This window comes from Ciona robusta, chromosome 4 (genome assembly GCF_009617815.1).
Source record: "Ciona robusta chromosome 4, ASM961781v2".
Taxonomy (NCBI): domain Eukaryota; kingdom Metazoa; phylum Chordata; class Ascidiacea; order Phlebobranchia; family Cionidae; genus Ciona; species Ciona robusta.
Genome location: NC_143238.1, coordinates 4,032,815 through 4,052,262, shown reverse-complemented (window position 1 = coordinate 4,052,262; position 19,448 = coordinate 4,032,815). Strand labels below are relative to the sequence as shown.

At 37.0% G+C, this 19,448-nt stretch overlaps 3 protein-coding genes and 1 long non-coding RNA gene across 6 annotated transcripts; 1 reads left to right on the top strand and 3 right to left on the bottom strand.

Annotated features, from left to right (window-relative positions):
- Nucleotides 1-668: 668 nt before the first annotated feature.
- LOC149736808 (uncharacterized) lies at nucleotides 669-8,477 on the bottom strand. Of its 2 annotated transcripts, XM_089877212.1 has the most exons (9): nucleotides 8,108-8,477; nucleotides 7,750-7,991; nucleotides 7,011-7,371; nucleotides 6,688-6,849; nucleotides 6,256-6,296; nucleotides 6,078-6,195; nucleotides 4,916-5,174; nucleotides 1,802-1,998; nucleotides 669-1,375 (listed from the first exon to the last, which is right to left on the bottom strand). In XM_089877212.1, exons 1-9 carry the CDS (start codon nucleotides 8,274-8,276, stop codon nucleotides 1,362-1,364), a joined length of 1,563 nt encoding a protein of 520 aa, XP_089733338.1. In that variant the 5' UTR covers nucleotides 8,277-8,477; the 3' UTR covers nucleotides 669-1,361. The 2 variants fall into 2 exon arrangements, with proteins under 2 accessions (XP_089733338.1, XP_089733337.1); XM_089877211.1 differs by lacking the exons at nucleotides 669-1,375; nucleotides 1,802-1,998 and adding an exon at nucleotides 2,668-3,292 and having other exon boundaries at nucleotides 8,108-8,469.
- A 244-nt stretch (nucleotides 8,478-8,721) lies between these two features.
- On the bottom strand, nucleotides 8,722-10,594 carry LOC149736807 (uncharacterized). Its single transcript, XR_016384966.1, has 3 exons — nucleotides 10,199-10,594; nucleotides 9,887-10,015; nucleotides 8,722-9,600 (listed from the first exon to the last, which is right to left on the bottom strand). It is a non-coding gene; the product is annotated as an uncharacterized LOC149736807 (long non-coding RNA).
- Nucleotides 10,595-12,085: 1,491 nt separating this feature from the next.
- LOC149736806 (uncharacterized) lies at nucleotides 12,086-14,105 on the top strand. The gene is made up of 6 exons (XM_089877215.1): nucleotides 12,086-12,364; nucleotides 12,489-12,626; nucleotides 12,694-12,841; nucleotides 12,977-13,103; nucleotides 13,261-13,364; nucleotides 13,432-14,105. The coding sequence occupies exons 1-6, from the start codon at nucleotides 12,178-12,180 to the stop codon at nucleotides 13,850-13,852; spliced, it is 1,125 nt and encodes a 374-aa protein (XP_089733341.1). The 5' UTR covers nucleotides 12,086-12,177; the 3' UTR covers nucleotides 13,853-14,105.
- On the bottom strand, nucleotides 13,893-19,184 carry LOC149736805 (uncharacterized). Of its 2 annotated transcripts, none has more exons than XM_089877218.1 (6): nucleotides 18,557-19,184; nucleotides 17,082-18,470; nucleotides 16,769-16,897; nucleotides 15,397-15,437; nucleotides 15,219-15,336; nucleotides 13,893-14,280 (listed from the first exon to the last, which is right to left on the bottom strand). In XM_089877218.1, exons 2-6 carry the CDS (start codon nucleotides 17,101-17,103, stop codon nucleotides 14,231-14,233), a joined length of 360 nt encoding a protein of 119 aa, XP_089733344.1. In that variant the 5' UTR covers nucleotides 17,104-18,470; nucleotides 18,557-19,184; the 3' UTR covers nucleotides 13,893-14,230. The 2 variants fall into 2 exon arrangements, with proteins under 2 accessions (XP_089733344.1, XP_089733345.1); XM_089877219.1 differs by lacking the exon at nucleotides 13,893-14,280 and adding an exon at nucleotides 14,349-14,538.
- Between the last annotated feature and the right edge of the window lie 264 nt (nucleotides 19,185-19,448).

The following is a 19,448-nucleotide window of genomic DNA, read 5'->3' as shown; positions in this document are numbered from 1 at the left end:
TACATTTTAAATATGCACAGGAGACCAGACAGTATTACACACAAGTGACACGACCGTCCCTTTAATTTATATTATATGATATACTTATTGTATTGGGGTGGGTTGGGGAAAGACGGGACAGGTCTAGTATATAATGTCCAAATATCCTGATTGTGTTTTGAACAGGAAAAAAACAAACGGTCTATGGAAGTCGTAAAATTAACAACGTTTCATGGTAGTCGTGAGAATGCAGTTTTATAAATCTTTGAATGTGCTTTTTTACGAGAAAATAAAATGAAAAGCGGCCCATCTTTTCCCACCCACTTTATTACAGAATTATATGAGTCAGATAATTAGCATAAATTACAGTACAATTTGCTGCAGCTATTTTAGTGCTACACAGCTGCTAAAATTTGCTGACGGGGCAATATTTCCACATGTGTCGTATGTAGCCTAATGTAAGTTCATCCGTTATTAATTAAGGTATATGGACTTACACGAGCAGTGTTTGGTTCCGAAAGACGACGTACAACACTTCATATTTGCTTTATCTGGCTATGAACCATCGTCCGTGTTGTTTCGCAAACACTTAATAATTTGTATCGGAAAGTTAAATAGTTACAGAACAAACACTGCTGCTGTAATGATCAGTGTTGGCCAAATAAAATCATGTAAGCAAATCATCTTCATTACCTTCAACGTGAGTTGTTTGTGTTTAATTATTGCCAATCTGGCGTAAGATAATTGCGCTTTGACATTGGTACAAATAAGCATTTTTTTCTCGATTTTAGGTTTAGGGAAAAATGATGCAAAACCATAAAAAAATAGAATGGAAGATTTAAAATTTTAGGCAAAAATTCTGCTTTATAAGAGTTATTCGGTAACACGCAAAGCAAACTACAAGAATAGAACATTTTCCTAAAACTCATGCAGGCAAATATGTAATTCAGGTAAATATTTTCTGGAACCTCCTGCTAAAAGCGGTTTTAACCGGTTAAGTCTTGCTGAAGTCGGCAATAACAAAATTGGTTTAATTGTTTTCGAAATAAAACAAGGGGTGGGACGACTATTTTAACAAAAGGGGTCAAATCCTGCAAAGGAAAATGCATTATTTCTAAAACAAAGTGTCGCTATGTATTTCAAATGTAAAAAAACGTTTCGGAAATTTTAACTTAAAACATACGAGTCATGATGTATATGAATTTTGTTCATTAAATTTTTCACAAAGTAACCCCTCACGTTACGTACACAGTAGCCTACAGAATCGGCTGATCGGTTTGTTAGTATTGCAGGGGTGTGAATAACTTTGTTTGTACAGAGAGGTGTGTTGCTTAGGGGAATGAACGAGAATGAACTGGAACTATATGTAGAGCAAGGTTCATTTAGAGGCACATTCCTAAAATAAATGATTTATTTTGTTATATTTTTACCATATATCATTATATAGTAGGGTGGGGTATCCAAATATCCTGATTGTGTTTTAAATAATTAATAACGATATATGTGTGTCGTCAGGATACGGTTTTATAATTCTTTGAATGTTCATTATTTACCACCAAATAGGAGAAGAAAAAAGTATGAAAAAGTGACCAATCTTCCTTCACCCAACTATAATATGAATGAGTATAGCAACTATTGTATATAAATGTTATGCAATTACAAACGGTAGAATAATCGAAGCGTGTTACACTTAAGTGACAAAGTTTGCACTAAAATATACATAAACAGAAACATTTATACAAGTCTTATACGTCAGATAATATCTATTCCACAGGTTAAAAATAAAATTCAAGTTATTAAAAGATTTCTATGAGGCATTTACCAAAGATCGTCAGAGGGCGCTGTTGAATATTTTCTTTAGTGGATGAACAGCGACGTTTAGATGATTTGCGTGTAGAAAATGTTGGCCACGAGTGGGCGCAGTGCATGCTAAGTTTGGCGAAATATTGTTTCGTCAAATTAATATCTTCCAAAGTTTCAGTAATTCGCTTTAGCCACCCATTATCCACTCTGTGCATTCTATGCAAATATAAGTACATAATTATGCCTTTATAAAAAAAACGATTTTCATTTTAAAAAAACAAATAATTTTTATTATAAGAAAAGGTTTATTTTACCTAATCAATTTATTTTAACTATCACTTTTTCATAGTATATATTAAAATCTTAAGTACAATAGGATTTACAATAAAAAACATTGTAACATAATTAACGCTGTATTTAAAAAAAAACTAAGCGTAAAATTTCAAAATTAAAACTAAGCGCCCATGTTAGAAAACGCATTAACATAAAAAAATAAATAACATAATATACACATGGTAATAATACAAAAATAAAACACTATAACAAATATATTTTCGCACTAGTAAATGGCAACAAATAAAAAAAAACTCACCAAAATTTTACATAACAGTTTGGTATTCATACCAATTAGGGCGGAGTTCATAACGAGAACTAAATCGGGAAATTCAAATAAAATCAGAAAATATTTTCGTTGCGAAAAAAAAAACTGAAACGACGAACACCTGTACGCGTACAGCCCTAGACTGAGAAGGCCGAAATAATTATCGCGAAGGCTTATATACCACAGGACATAGACTCGCACCAGACTACTGTGTATTTAAGCAAACAAAACTGCCTTCGGAATACCTGGCTCATAGCTTACCGGGTTCTGGTTTTAAATGATAGTTGTTTTAGAAGCTTTATTTTTCAAAAAGTGTGATTTCGTAAAACAAAACTTTTAATTACCGAAAAAAATGTATTTGGACAAAAGAAAATAAGTAAATTTATTGCTGTCGCGTCAAATAAATTTCAGTAACGTTCAACTTAAAAGATAACTATCAAATGCAATGTTAATTCGAAAATTCCAGTAAAAAAGAACTCATTCAATTTAACCAGATTTCTTAACCCTTAAGCAGAATAAGCGCAAAAGTTAATTAGAACTAACAGACTGCAATATTTACTATCTCTGGAACAAGCAATGACTTCATTGATCTAATACTTTACAACTGTTAGATGCAGTATGAGTATATCATAGTAGAATTCATCCATGCTATAATATACGTATGATTAATGCTGTAATTTTTGGGCGGTAACGGCCGCTGTCCCGAGCGCCACATTACACGTTTGTTTCATACGGTCAAAGAAATGACAGGTTGCGCGATTTTGCCCTGTTCGCCCCAATAACCAGTACGACAACGATAACACAAATATAACGAGCGTGAACGTAAAATCACACCAGAACATGGCGTATATATCCCTCTTCCGCTTGATGGCGCACAAGACACACAAGTCTTGGTAAGGTAACTGGCATCTAAAAGAATATTTTATAAGGCATAAACGAAGTAAAAAGTACCCACATTCTAAACGGAGGTTAGAATAATAATTATATTGTTTACAGGCGATTTTGTTTACACCGTGCCAGAGGCAAGATTCGTAATACAACTTTATTACTTATATAGTAGGGTGGGAGAAGATGTGACACCCTTTAGTTAGCACATACCATTCAAAAATCCTGATCGTGTTTTAAACAATTTCAAACGGTCTATAGGAGTCGTGAGAAAACGGTTTTTATAATTCTTTGAATGTTCTTTGTTTTCTATACCAAATAGGGTTCTAGGCTATATCCCCCCAGGCGTTTTCCCATCGGCGATTTCCCCCCCGGCTATTTACCCCCCGGCTACTTCCCCGCCGTGACTATTCCCCCCGGCTACTTTCCCCCCAAGACTATTCCCCCCCGGCTATTTCCCCCCCGTGACTATTCCCCCCAGTGACTATTTCCCCCCGGCTATTTCCCCCCGGCTAATTCCCCCCTGTGACTATTCCCCCGGCTATTTCCCCCCCCCGTGACTATTCCCCCCGGCTAATTCCCCCCTGTGACTATTCCCCCCGGCTAATTCCCCCCGTGACTATTCCCCCCGGCTATTTCCCCCCGTGACTATTCCCCCCCGGCTTATTCCCCCCGGCTAATTCCCCCCGTGACTATTCCCCCCCCCTCCCCGCTATTCCCCCCCGTGACTATTCCCCCCTGTGACTATTTCCCCCGGGACTATTTCCCCCGGCTATTGCCCCCCCCCCGTGACTATTCCGCGGCTAACCCCTAACCCCTAACCCCTAACCCCTAACACGCTAACACGCTAACACGATGGTCACAGGGGGGAATAGTCATGGGGGGAAACAGCCCGTGGAGGAACAGTCGGAAGGGAAATAGCCGGGGAGGAAATAGCCGGGAGGAAATAGCCGGGGAGGAAATAGCCGGGGAGGAAATAGCCGGGAGGAAATAGCCGGGGAGGAAATAGCCGGAAGGAAATAGCCGGGAGTGAAATAGCCGGGGGGGAAATAGCCGGGGGGAAATAGCCGGGGGGAAATAGCCGGGGGGAAAATAGCCGGGGGGAAATAGCCGGGGGGAAATAGCTGGGGGGGAATAGCCGGGGGGAAATAGCCGGGGGGAAATAGCCGGGGAGAAATAGCCGGGAGGAAATAGCCGGGGGGAATAGCCGGGGGGAAAGAGCCGGGGGGGAAATAGCCGGGGGAAAGAGCCGGGGGGGACTAGTCACGGGGGGAATTAGCCGGGGGGAATAGTCACAGGGGGGAATTAGCCGGGGGGGAATAGTCTTGGGGGAAATAGCCGAGGGGGAATAGTCATCGGGGGGAAATAGCCGGTGGGGAAAGGTCACGGGGGAAATAGCCGGAGGGGAATAGTCTTGGGGGGAAATAGCCGGAGGGGAATAGTCATCGGGGGGGGGGGGGAAAGAGCCGGTGGGGAATAGTCACGGGGGGGGAAATAGCCGGGGGGAATAGTCTTGGGGGGGAAATAGCCGGAGGGGAATAGTCACGGAGGGGAAATAGCCGGGGGGAAATAGCCGGTTACGACCAAATAGGTAGAGAAAATAGAATGAAAAGGTGTCCCATCTTCCCTCACCCTACTGCAAATTACCTGAAGGTTTCTGAGGCGGCCATATCATCGTGTAGAATAATGGCGGACCATACCATGACTGCTAGCATGATAAATGCACTGACAGCGGTGAAGATATGTTTGAGAGCATAGTTCCAAACGAGGAAAGTATTATTAAAGTTCTTCCCGTGGCACCAATGATACAACAAACTCTCAGTGAGCGGATATTGCTTGTCGATTTCTGGTTCGTAAACCTCGTCTTTGAACCCACCTTCTGGTGTGAACGCTTGTAAGTTGAAAACTGCAACGCAATATTTACTTTAGATGTTTTTCAAGTAATATAACTAGCCAACACGTTATACAGATGGCGCGCAAAGTGATTTACGGACTTCTGTTTATAGTAACTATAATACGAGTTGTGTTTAGTACCACGTCCATTGGCACAAATCCCAATCATGGAAGTACCACGGCAGGACTCATCAAAGACCTAAGCACGGCCTATACTAGAGAGTTGGCGTGAGAAGTTTCCATTTATTTTACGCATTTACATATTGGCACTCTGTGACAAAACAATGCGACCGTTGGTGTATAGTAACGCCAAAATTATACAACCAAATACAAAAAGTAATTTTGAAACCTCAGCATGGTATGTTGAGTTAAGGGTTACTACATTCAAATTTATGCAGTTGTCTGTAGGTAAAAACACTAAACATATCCCGGTAAATATGAAAAAATCTTTTAAGTAAATAAAACGGTTCATTTCCTGCGTTTTTATTCAAATATACCCCAAACACAATAAAGTATATTGGAGTAAGATGGTATAGTTTTCGTTCGCTTTTGTTATCCCATTTCGTAGTAAACAAAGAATATACAGTAGGGTGGGGGAGGATGGGACACCATTTAACTCTATTTTCTCGTCCCATTTAGTAGTAAACAAAGAATATTCAAAGAATTATAAAACTATATCCTCACGACTCACATAGACAGTTGATAACTGTTTAAAACACGATCAGGGTATTTGAATATTATGTGCTAAAGGTGTCCCATCTTCCACAACCCTACTATATATACAGAATTATAATTGTCTCTCTCGATGAAGAGCGTGTTATTAATTGTTAAAAACACTATCGGGAAATACGGGATATTATGTTATACCGTCATCTGTCTCGTAGATTATTGTACGTTAACTGAAATAATGTCTCACCTGATAAAATGTAAGGCAGGTGATGCATGGATGCGAAGTTCTCGTAACAGATCATTGAAAACAAATGCCGGTCCTTCATGTTACCCGACAGCAACCAATCCAGAAAGGAAACTTGTTTCTATTCAGAAAAATCTTGGTAAAAAATCGACGTGTATCCCGAAGGATATTTTCAGCTTACCGTCGGGTCCTTGCTTTTTTGTGTGTTTTTTAAAGTACTTTCTGAAAACGAGTTAATATTTTTAAAAATTATTGTTAATTCGAAAGTAGTCTGTATATAGTAGAGTTGGGAAAGATGGGACACCTTGAGCACATAATATCTAAATATCGTGATCGTGTTTCAAACAATTAACAACAGTCAATGGGAGTCACGAGGATATACAGTTTTATAATTCTCTGAATGTACTTTGTTTACTACTGAATGCGACAAGAAAATAGAATGAAAAGTTGTCCCATCTTTCCCCAGCCTACGCCTACTATGTAAAATTTAGCCGACGATATGTTTAAACTGATACTTATTTTACTGCTTAAAAAAACAATGATGGTGAGTAGACACATACTTTTTGAACTTGGAAGGGATAATAGGTTAGTCAAATTATTTAATTTAATGTACCAGTTTGAGTCTTTAAAGGATTGTCCGAAGCAGGATCTGCGATTACATTATTTTGTTCGCTACCACTAACAGGTTGAAGTTCAATATCGGATGGAGAAACCGGGCCATTCTTGGATGTGTCTACTTCTTCGGTGACGCTGTTTGTATGCGAAGCAGTTGACCCTGTTTATATAAGAGTCGTTTAGTAAATGGTTAGTTGCATCATAGCATTTTAACAACTGGGTTGTCTAAATTTTCAGCCTAAAAGAATGGTTCGACACCTTTTAGTTCGTCAAACACGTTTTTAAACAATGTCTTTTTCGCATTTGAAGTTGTTAACTTACTTTTTCTGATCAGCGGTGACGATTCCTTGCCGACAACAATCACATGCAGATCTTCAGGTTCTCCTTCGGATAAATTGGAGTTGTTACTTGCTCTAGTCGTATTCAAGTTTATTGCAGGTTTGTTCAGACTCGCAGGCGGTGACTGCGTGGCAGATTCTTTTTGTTTCGGCCTAAAACGTCGCAAACCGTCGAAATTTTCGCTCTTTTCATCGTATGGTGTCCCCTCATAAAACGCCAATGGAATGATCTTGATTTTATCGAAGATATCTGTGATCATGAGTTGCATAAACTTGATATGACCAAGCAGTCGTGCACCAACACGAAAATGCCAGTAAGCTGAAGGTAGAGCAAACACGAACGCCTGATGGAATAAAAAAAAAACAGGTTTCACCATATTTCAAACAATGACCCAACAAAAGTATTAAAATTACAGTTTTCATTAGCACTGCATACAATACGAAAGCGGTAAAATTCAAGCCGTAAGCCGATCTCAGCAATTTTAAAACCAGAAGACACAGAGAGAGAAAAACAATAATTCGAATTAATTTTTGCAAAATACTTTTGCTTGAATGTATTTTCGCAGCAACAGCATGTGCGGTATACAGTTGCAATCAATTTACTTTTAAATATCGATGCAACGGAAGTTCTTCAAACACTTTATTTATTCGCATCGTACGCAAAGCCATTCAAACAAACTCATTGCAGCAACATACACGTTGAATATACGCAGTAAGTTTACCTGTAACAACATTAGGTATGGAAGCCAGTGAATGAATATCTTCAAATTCTTAGGGTTTTTTAGAAGATCATTTTCACCGTTACTGTTCAAAAATGCGCACCGCTGTGACGTATTTGATGACATAGACACAGGGGCGTTTTCATATGACGTCACCGATTCCCAGCAATAGGTTTTCGCGAACTCAATAAAATTACCGTCATAACCAGAAGAATTTCCAGCAGGGTAACAAGATAGATTTGGACCTATGTGACAGATCGTAAAAGTTCACGACCATATTATATGAATCAAAGTGATACTATTCAGCACACATGATACTATTCAACACATTATTTTTCTGATACTCGGATAAAGTACCTACCCACATAGTCGCTAATTTTAGCCACCACAGCAACTGCCAATATAGCATACACTCCGATCCATTTGATCAGTCTGTCCACACCAAGATCAATAACAAGGTCTACTTCATGTTGCTGGGATGCTTTTTCCAGCCCACTTATCACATTTTGACCACTTGTAACCGTTGCCATCGCTAGGGGCTAGTTCAGATCATATGGCCTAACTATGTATAGTTGAAAACCCTGACTGCCTAACAAATCTTGTGAAATCGACACCGTTTGTAATATAATACAGAGAGAGCTAATAAAACATAAAAGGTTTTCACCCGTATTTTTAGGTAAAGTACTGTTGACTGTGTACTTGCTCTGCCTTACAAAACGCATCTTTATGCAGTTTTCTACACAACAACACCACAGTCACTTTGTAAGTGAGAAAAGAAAAACTTAATCGAACGCGTTCGTTCAAGTGTGTCGAATGCGCCGCCGCGCAATAAATAAACTATCGCGTTATACGGCGTGTCGAAATTTTGTTTGGCATCAATATTAAATTAGATTTTTCGGGTATTAGTCATGAAGTAGCTGTAGTTTGCCATAATGTTATTGCCATGTACAAAATGTAAGCAAATACAAAAACCCGTTTGAGTAACTTGTTTATTCAACACAATTTTTAAACGAGTACAATTAAACATGTTTTTAAACAACAGAGCGTAGCTTTAATGAAAGGGCACGGAAATTAAGGCTTGGACAGATACTTTCCTTTTATAATATTTTGTTCAGTAATAAATGTTGCATCAATTAAAAAACGGAAAGTAATCGTCGTTGTTGAATCGGTAATTATGCGAATTTAAATTTGTACAGTTATTTAAAAAGTTTTACGATTATATATATATTGTGAAATGATTTTAGTCATCAAATGAGATATGAGAATTGAAGAAATTATGTACAAAAAAACAACTTAACTGTTTATAACTTCTAACAGAAAAGAATTCGTATGCCAAATTCGTCTCCAAAAATGCAAATATTACTCGAATATAAGTGTAATACAACGCTCACACATAATATTATATAGTAGTGTGGGGGAATATGGGACATTTTTATTCTATTTTTTCGTCCCATTTGGTGTAAAACAAAGAACATTTGAAGAATTATAAAACCGCATCCTCACGACTCTTATAGGCCGTTGTTAATTGTTAAAAACATTATCCGGATATATAGATATTGTGTAAGAAAGGTGTTCCGTCTTCCCCCACCCCACTATATAGTTATTCATCGTAAGCCACATTATAATACTAGAAAATAGATAGTATACTACTGGGGTTGGTTAAATACTTAGATTAGATATATACACAGATTGGTTGTTAATAAGTAAGTGCATTCCATTAGAATAATGCATCTTAAAATTAAATGTAAAAATAAATGGTGTCACCAGCATTCAAGTGTTGCTGCAGTTTTGCTTTGTTGGTGTGAACTGGCGACCCATTGGTGTAACTGGGATCTGTGGTCCACATAACCGATTCTACAGATAAGTTCATATTGTTTTCGTAATGTGCTAAATGCTATACATTATGCACAAGAAGTAACAATAAGCTAAAGTCATGCCGCACATTCCCATTTTTGGTTTAAAATCTTTTACAAATTCATTTAAAATAAAACTTGTTATTACTTTTAACTCGTTATTAAAGTAAAATAAAGAATATAGGATTATAAATTTATTGCAAGATTGCAAAAATATAAACGTTAACTATAATGTTTAACGACAAATTCATATTTAAAATGCCAGAGAATTGTATATAAAAGTATACCTGGTACGGCTCCTGCGGATGGTATAGTTTTGTTTACTAGCTCCGCTATGAGAGCCGCCGTTTCCCCACTTCTTAAACACTTAAATACTGTATTGACATCCAAAGTTGACTCCTTACTGCCAACTTTCACTATAAAGCAATTGATAAAGTTAAACAGTGGAACTATGTGTGTGCCAAAGCTTTCATACTGCTAATGTTGGTATTAAATTAAAGTGCGGGTATTTAAAACAAACTAATGATAAGTAAACACATTTGCTAAATATTTAAACTAAATTTAGGCTAAAATACAATGATACAGTAAAAATAACTTACATTTACAAGTCGCTGAGGACATTTCGAGTAATTCGACCGCACAAATTTAAAAAAAAAACTAATTCTATAGCTACACTGCAGTCGCCTAAGGTATTTAAAACACAACAAAGTATAACGCACCGCAACGTTACTTCCTGTATAATACACCCAAAACAGTATCTATCCGACTTCAAGCTACTATATATAAATGAGGAAAGCAAAGGAGGGCTTTCGATGTTTCCTATATGGCGGTACAGTTATGATAAAATACAAGCAGCGAAATAATCCAAGCCAAGTTTATATACCCAGCATACCACAATGTTTAAAAACATAACAAATCGCAACATAGTTATCATACACAAAGTACAGTTTCCCACGCTAAAGGGACATTAGAATAAGACCTAACAGGCACTATGTATATACATTTGCATACCACTAATCAAATAGTTTAACCAATGCAACGAGTGAAAACATACTCCTCTTCTGACAATAGCTGTTGCTTTAAAATGGTTCCCATATAGTACCGGTTTCTAACAAACGTTGATAACAACACAACACGCCCACTGTACCGGTTAGACTCGTTAGAGCTCCCAGGAAACACTTGGTGACGTAACATTCGAGTGAAATCGAACTATCGAATTGAGTTTTCGATTGGTGGGTAGGTTGATATAAAAGAGAACAATAGATTAATATTGATTTTTTGAACAGCCAGCAAACTGATCTACTTATGCTACTAAGTTATAGCATATTGTACCAAGATGGCAGTATAGCCTATATAGCTGCCTTGCTTTGCATAATTATTGTGCGTTCTCTGTAATTAATGCCAAATAAAAACCATGGGTGGAGTTTTACTGTAATCATCATCATAAAAAGTGGGTATTGTATGCGACTGGTATATATCCAAGGTAAAAAAAAAACAATTCTTTGATTGCGTCAGAATGAATTCCGATAAGTTGCAGTGGTTGTATGGTCTCTATAAAGTAGAGGGCGCCATGAGTATGGTTTAAAACACACACAATAGATAAACATTAGATGGGCCTAATTCGCCAAAAGGTAACGTTTTATATACGTCGCAATCGTATAAACATGCAAAATAATGAAAGGTGCGCAGCCAATCACACTTTAATATTGTTATGATTAGCTATATATGAGTGATAAGAATATACTATAGAATATGTCGGTATATATGTTAATTAATTTGGGAAATTAATATTAAGCTATCAAATGAATATGAATAATCATCTATTGGCTAAGGGCTGGAGAAGATAGGACACATTTTAATTCTGTTTTTTCAAACCAATTTGTAGTAAACAAAGAACATTTAAAGATTTATAAATTGATCCTCGCGACTCCCATATAAATCCCTAACAATGCTTAAGTCTTTGCACGCACAATCGTCATTGATGAACATTAAGTTATAATTTTATCTCCATATTTAACCTGTAAAAATGATTGTAAAACAAGTCGGCCAGTCGATTGGTTTAACAAGATAACATTGCTCAATAACCTACAGCATTAACTTTGGGGCAGAGCGTAGGATAAAACGTTTTGTTTATGTTTTGTCCATGTTATTTTCCATATTTTATCCATGTTTTGTCCATGTTTTATCTATGTTTTGACCATGATTTGCCAATGTTTTGTTCATGTTTTAAACGCGAAGATCAATCGAGGTTGACTTAGGTTTATTATACAATCCACCTTAGGTTATACAGGTCCACCATTACCACCTCTCAGTTTATATTTTACGAGAAACAAACATCATTACAAAGTCTATGCTCGAAGTGTTTTTATGAGTTTTTGAAATTCGGTAATCAACCTCGTGCTGGACTCCTTTGACGTATACTGCAACGATTAGTTTTAATTACAGCTATCCTGAGGGCGAAGCATGTTGACAACAAAACCTTTATATACAACACTTAACTGTTTGACCAGTGTCCATACGGTTCTTGCAGAAACCGTAGCTTAAACTGCAGCACTCGAGGTTTTACTCATTTAAGACAATGAGTTTAGTCACTTTTGCGTGGATGCTGGTAATGCAGATTGCTGTTTGTTCCGCTCTCACACTGCCCGAATTTACTCATCTTGCCGCTTTATCAACTCAATCAAACAGTCCTTTCAGAATCTTGGGTATTGCCGGGTTAAACACCTATACAATTTCTATCTCTGGTTTTCCAAGACATCCAACAGGTAAGTATTAAATATTTAATACAAAGCTGCATCCTAAAAGTGTAAGCAATACCTCCTAATATTTAGAGTGTATAATTTGGGATATCTGGTACCATTGTTTTTAAAAAGTAAATTCTTTAAACAGGCGAATGTTACAATATATCGGATATATGCTGCAGGAGAAATGCCAGGCCAATGCATTCACCCCGAATATTAACTATCCCCAAGTCCCCAGTTGCTGCTAGCGATGAAGTATCGTATTGTGCCCCTCAGGGTATAGTTGGTAAGTTGTTTTTTCTGTTTTACTTATATGCAAATGAATAAATAAATGAAAAATATAAAACACACAGGTGTGACAATTGGAGGCACAGCAATCTACAACCATTTAGAAGCCGATTGCGTTGACGTTAACTCCATGCCATCTGGAAGTTTTGATTTGTGTAATGGTCATCCAAGCCCCAACGGAGAATACCATTTCCATAGGGCACCAGACCCTGCGTAAGTGTAACCTGTAGCTATGTTGTTATATTTTATTTATGACGTTTTATCTATATGCCACTACAACCGGACCCTCTTTTATCGTTTATAGCTGCATCAATAAATTAATTGTTATCTATACGCCGATATTTATAGATGCTTCGATGTACCTAACGACAATCAAGAGCATATAATCGGTGTCGCGATGGATGGATTTCCAATTTATAACACTGACATGTACAATGGCGTGAAGCAAACCTTGGACGACTGTGGGGGCTTCAAGGTATGTACCTATAGTGGTAGTTTGGTTCTAAACGTTGCTTGGACGGCTAATCGCGGGGCCTGTCTGCCGTGTTTAAAACTGCACTAAATATGACTCAACATTACACATTGTCTATATACTGACATTGATTCCATTTAATTCAGTTGCATATTTTTAGCCCGATGGCGATGCTACGAAATACCGGTATGTGTCTTTGTTTCATGAAACTTCTGGTACAGACTACGTCATAAACTGCTTCAAGGGGATACCTATTAACTCAAGGTGACATAAGCAACATTCAAAAGAATAAGAGTTGTTAGCTTTGATTTAGTAACATTTGTTTGTACAGGTGTTGCAAGTGCCTTGAGTGTGGACTGCAACAACACCCGCACTGTCAAGAGGTAGGACATGGAAGCCAAGGTGGTCAAGGTCCGCAAGGTCCGCAAGGTCCCAGTGGTCCGCAAGGTCCCGGGGGCCCCGGTGGCCCGCGTGGCCCAGGAGATCCCGGTCGCCCGCGTGTCCCGCGTGGCCCAGGAGGTCCCGGTGGGAGTTCCGGGACTCTATCTGGTCTTTGTGGTCTACCAGACACAACCGTGCAAACGATCGCTTGTGATAAATGCGACAAATGCGTGCCTCGTGGAGGGTACATATCCGTTCAAACAGCTAGAAGCCAGGCATCTTGCAAGAAAAGATGTAAACGACAAGGCGTAGTCACCCAACTACCTGAATTTCGAAGGATCATGTGTCGCCTGTATAACAGATGCGACTAGACTGAAAGAAGGCTCATCATGCAAGACATAAACAATAATGGATTTTTATTTTAAATGTGTATTTTACGTGCTTTTGGCTGAAAAGTGTACAATAAACCGTGGTATGCGGAATGTAATTCCGTACTTTTACAAAAATACAGCTGTTTTCTACCACATTCTATACACCGTATTCAGGTTGAAATATTGATTGTCGTTATCGTATTCGGAGACACAAATACATTTTCCCTACATGTTATATACATAGTAGCAATTATACGTTTGTTTCAGTTAATACCAGAGAAGTTATGCATGCGCAATAAGATAGCAAAACAAATACTTGAAATTGACGTAAAATAGGATAGCGGAAGATGGGTCACCTTATCCTCACGACTAGTAACCTCACGACTCCCATAAACCGAATATAGGAGTCGTGAGAAAAAAGTTGAAAACTGCAACGCAATATTTACTTTAGATGTTTTTCAAGTAATATAACTAGCCAACACGTTATACAGATGGCGCGCAAAGTGATTTACGGACTTCTGTTTATAGTAACTATAATACGAGTTGTGTTTAGTACCACGTCCATTGGGACAAATCCCAATCATGGAAGTACCACGGCAGGACTCATCAAAGACCTAAGCACGGTCTATACTAGAGAGTTGGCGTGAGAAGTCTCCATTTATTTTACGCATTTACATATTGGCACTCTGTGACAAAACAATGCGACCGTTGGTGTATAGTAACGCCAAAATTACAACCAAATACAAAAAGTAATTTTGAAACCTCAGCATGGTATGTTGAGTTAAGGGTTACTACATTCAAAGTTAAGGGTTACTACATTCAAAAAAAAACATTCAAAAAATTTGAGTTAAGGGTTACTACATTCAAAAAACATATCCCGGTATATATGAAAAAACCTTTTAAGTAAATAAAATGGTTCATTTCCTGCGTTTTTATTCAAATATACCCCAAACACAATAAAGTATATTGGAGTAAGATGGTATAGTTTTCGTTCGCTTTTATTGTCCCATTTCGTAGTAAACAAAGAATATACAGTAGGGTGGGGGAGGATGGGACACCATTTAACTCTATTTTCTCGTCCCATTTAGTAGTAAACAAAGAATATTCAAAGAATTATAAAACTATATCCTCACGACTCACATAGATAGTTGATAACTGTTTAAAACACGATCAGGATATTTGAATATTATGTGCTAAAGGTGTCCCATCTTCCACAACCCTACTATATATACAAAATTATAATTGTTTCTCTCGATGAAGAGCGTGTTATTAATTGTTAAAAACACTATCCGGAAATACGGGATATTATGTTATACCGTCATCTGTCTCGTAGATTATTGTACGTTTAACTGAAATAATGTCTCACCTGATAAAATGTAAGGCAGGTGATGCATGGATGCGAAGTTCTCGTAACAGATCATTGAAAACAAATGCCGGTCCTTCATGTTACCCGACAGCAACCAATCCAGAAAGGAAACTTGTTTCTATTCAGAAAAATCTTGGTAAAAAATCGACGTGTATCCCGAAGGATATTTTCAGCTTACCGTCGGGTCCTTGCTTTTTTGTGTGTTTTTTAAAGTACTTTCTGAAAACGAGTTAATATTTTTAAAAATTATTGTTAATTCGAAAGTAGTCTGTATATAGTAGAGTTGTGAAAGATGGGACACCTTGAGCACATAATATCTAAATATCGTGATCGTGTTTCAAACAATTAACAACAGTCAAAATGTAAGCACATACAAAAACCCGTTTGAGTAACTTGTTTATTCAACACAATTTTTAAACGAGTACAATTAAACATGTTTTTTAAACAACAGAGCGTAGCTCTAATGAAAGGGCACGGAAATTAAGGCTTGGACAGATACTTTCCTTTTGTGATATTTTGTTCAGTTATAAATGTTGCATCAATTAAAAAAATCGGAAATAATCGTCGTTGTTGAATCGGTAATTATCCGAATTTAAATTTGTACAGTTATTTAAAAAGTTTTACGATTATATATATATTGTGAAATGATTTTAGTCAGCAAATGAGATCTGAGAATTAAAGAAATTATGTACAAAAAACAACTTAACTGTTTATAACTTCTAACAGAAAAGAATTCGCATGCCAAATTCGTCTCCAAAAATGCAAATATTACTCGAATATAAATGTAATACAACGCTCACACATAATATTATATAGTAGTGTGGGGGAATATGGGACATTTTTTATTCTATTTTTTCGTCCTATTTGGTAGTAAACAAAAAACATTTGAAGAATTATAAAACCGTATCCTCACGACTCTTATAGGCCGTTGTTAATTGTTAAAAACATTATCCGGATATATAGATATTGTGTGCGGAAGGTGTCCCGTCTTCCCCCACCCCACTATATAGTTATTTATCGTAAGCCACATTATAATACTAGAAAATAGATAGTATACTACTGGGGTTGGTTAAATACTTAGATTAGATATATACACAGATTGGTTGTTAATAAGTAAGTGCATTCCATTAGAATAATGCATCTTAAAATTAAATGTAAAAATAAATGGTGCCGCCAGCATTCAAGTGTTGCTGCAGTTTTGCTTTGTTGGTATGAACTGGCGACCCATTGGTGTAACTGGGATCTGTGGTCCACATAACCGATCCTACAGATAAGTTCATATTGTTTTCGTAATGTGCTAAATGCTATACATTATGCACAAGAAGTAACAATAAGCTAAAGTCATGCCGCACATTCCCATTTTTGGTTTAAAATCTTTTACAAATTCATTTAAAAAACAACTTGTTATTACTTTTAACTCGTTATTAAAGTAAAATAAAGAATATAGGATTATAAATTTATTGCAAGATTGCAAAAATATAAACGTTAACTATAATGTTTAATGACAAATTCATATTTAAAATGCCAGAGAATTGTATATAAAAGTATACCTGGTACGGCTCCTGCTGATGGTATAGTTTTGTATACTAGCTCCGCTATGAGAGCCGCCGTTTCCCCACTTCTTAAACACTTAAATACTGTATTGACATCCAAAGTTGACTCCTTACTGCCAACTTTCACTATAAAGGAATTGATAAAGTTAAACAGTGTAACTATGTATGTGCCAAAGCTTTCATACTGCTAATGTTGGTATTAAATTAAAGTGCGGGTATTTAAAACAAACTAATGATAAGTAAATACATTTTGCTAAATACTTAAACTCAATTTAGGCTAAAATACAATGATACAGTAAAAATAACTTACATTTACAAGTCGCTGAGGACATTTCGAGTAATTCGACCGCACAAATTTCAAAAAAACTAATTCTAGCTACACTGCAGTCGCCTAAGGTATTTAAAACACAACAAAGTATAACGCACCGCAACGTTACTTCCTGTATATACACCCAAAACAGTATCTATCCGACTTCAAGCTATTATATATAAATGAGGAAAGCAAAGGAGGGCTTTCGATGTTTCCTATATGGCGGTACAGTTATGATTAAATACCAGCAGCGAAATAATCCAAACCAAGTTTATATACCCAGCATACCACAATGTTAAAAAACATAACAAATCGCAACATAATTATCATACAAAAAGTACAGTTTCCCACGCTAAAGGGGTACATTAGGATAAAACCTAACAGGCACTATGTATATACATTTGCATACCACTAATCAAATAGTTTAACCAATGCAACGAGTGAAAACATATACTTCTCTCCTGACAAAAGCTGTTGCTTTAAAATGGTTCCCATAGTACCGGTTTCTAACAGTTACGACTTATTATCCGAATTTCACTCTCTTTTTGTACAAGTGGGCGCTCTGATTAAGTTTAAAATTTTGAAAAAATACACAAAGAAACCTTTTAAATTGGTAATAAGTGTAAAACAAATTACTTAAATACTGAAAATACCTTTATAAATATATAAAATACTAGTAAGAACATCTTTCCCAAATTAGGTAGGTTATATACGCTCTTTCGTTCGGTTTATTATAGTCGGCTCTGTGGTGTAAAGGTTAGGGTGCCGTCTTTTACTCTCTTTCTTTCGTTCTTACTGGGTTCGAGGCCCGCACAGTGCAATACGTTTTTTTTTAGTTTTTTTTGTGTGTGATTAGCACGAGTTAGGGGTTGGGGGTTGGGGGCTGGGGGCTGGGGGTTTAAGTCTTATGTGTGTAAACTGTAAAACTAACTGTTAGTAAACGATTTTTTATTAAATATTGAAATACTATACCAATACACGTTTTATATGTCACAAAAACGACGTTTTTTAAAAGTCCCCAGAAAATAATAATAAAAAAATGAGCGCCCACTTGTGAAAAAAGAGAGTGAAATTCGGATAATAAGTCGTATGTGTTTAAAACACGACCAGGATAGTGGGTTATTACGTGGTAAAGGTGTTCGATCTTCCCCCACTCTACTATACATATGTAAAACGTCAATTTCACCGTTGTTATATCAGACGCACTTATACAAAATAAATAGCACAAGTGAAATAAAAAATTAAATAACACCAAAAATGGAATAGCGCAACGCAGCAGTTGTTGCTAGGCAACCGGGAAGCAAAGTTAACATAAACAGTGCTAGCGTGTGGCTTTTTGATTTGTTAAGTAGTGTCCAGAAGGTGGGGATGTTGAGCGCTGGTCTAAACCTGCGAGTACAGGAAACGTGTGAGCATTTGTTGAACAGCTTTTCTTGTTACTACACAACATAAAGTAGAGTTTTAAGCCAACTTACAATGTTTCACACCGCTGTTCTCTGTAGTCCTGCTTGTTTAGATAATCAGTATTGCACGGGTTCTGCTTTGTTTCTTTTACACAGCAACTTTCAGAATGTAGCTTTGAACACATTGCTTGTTCTTCGGTGCCCGTTCTGACAGAGGTAGTAACTTGTTGGGCAAGTCCAATGAGAACAACGATACATAACAAAAGTTTCATTTTCCTGCCATTAAATTTACTCTAAGCAAACTGTCCTTTAAGAACTCTCTGAAACAAAAAAAAACAGCTTTAACTAGTTAAATACTACATTTCAGTGACTGTATAACTATCCCAAAACAGTTCTCGGTAAGCTTGCAGCTGATGTCATAACAATAAATCTGTCACTAACCTAAACACTGCACACATATCAGGCCAAACAGAGTACAACAGCTGAGCAGGACAAGAGGCGCTTGTCGAGAGCTGAACACAATACCTGACGTTTCAATTTCCTATAATTGTGTCGCTATTATTTGAGCTAATGAGCTAGTAGGTTAATGCAGCTAATGTTATTAAGAAAAGCTACCAGATGAGCATTTACAGACATGCGCAGTACACGAAAAAAAGCACGAAGATTTTGCAATATACGACACATGTGTATGTAAACCTGTTCAATATAACGCTGTAAACTTTGAATGTCTATACCAGTTTGATGGTAAGCCACGATGGTTGTTTTTCAGCAGCTTGCATTGGAATATAAGCGGAAATATCTCCGGAAACTGCTGCACGCGGCTGTGTAGACTACAAAGGGTAATGTCAATAAAGGTAATTCGTTTGACAGCAACACTACTATACCTTCTCCAAACATTTATCAGTTTTGTCCACCATTCAAACTAAACAATATTAGGATACGATAGGAAAACACAAAACAGTAA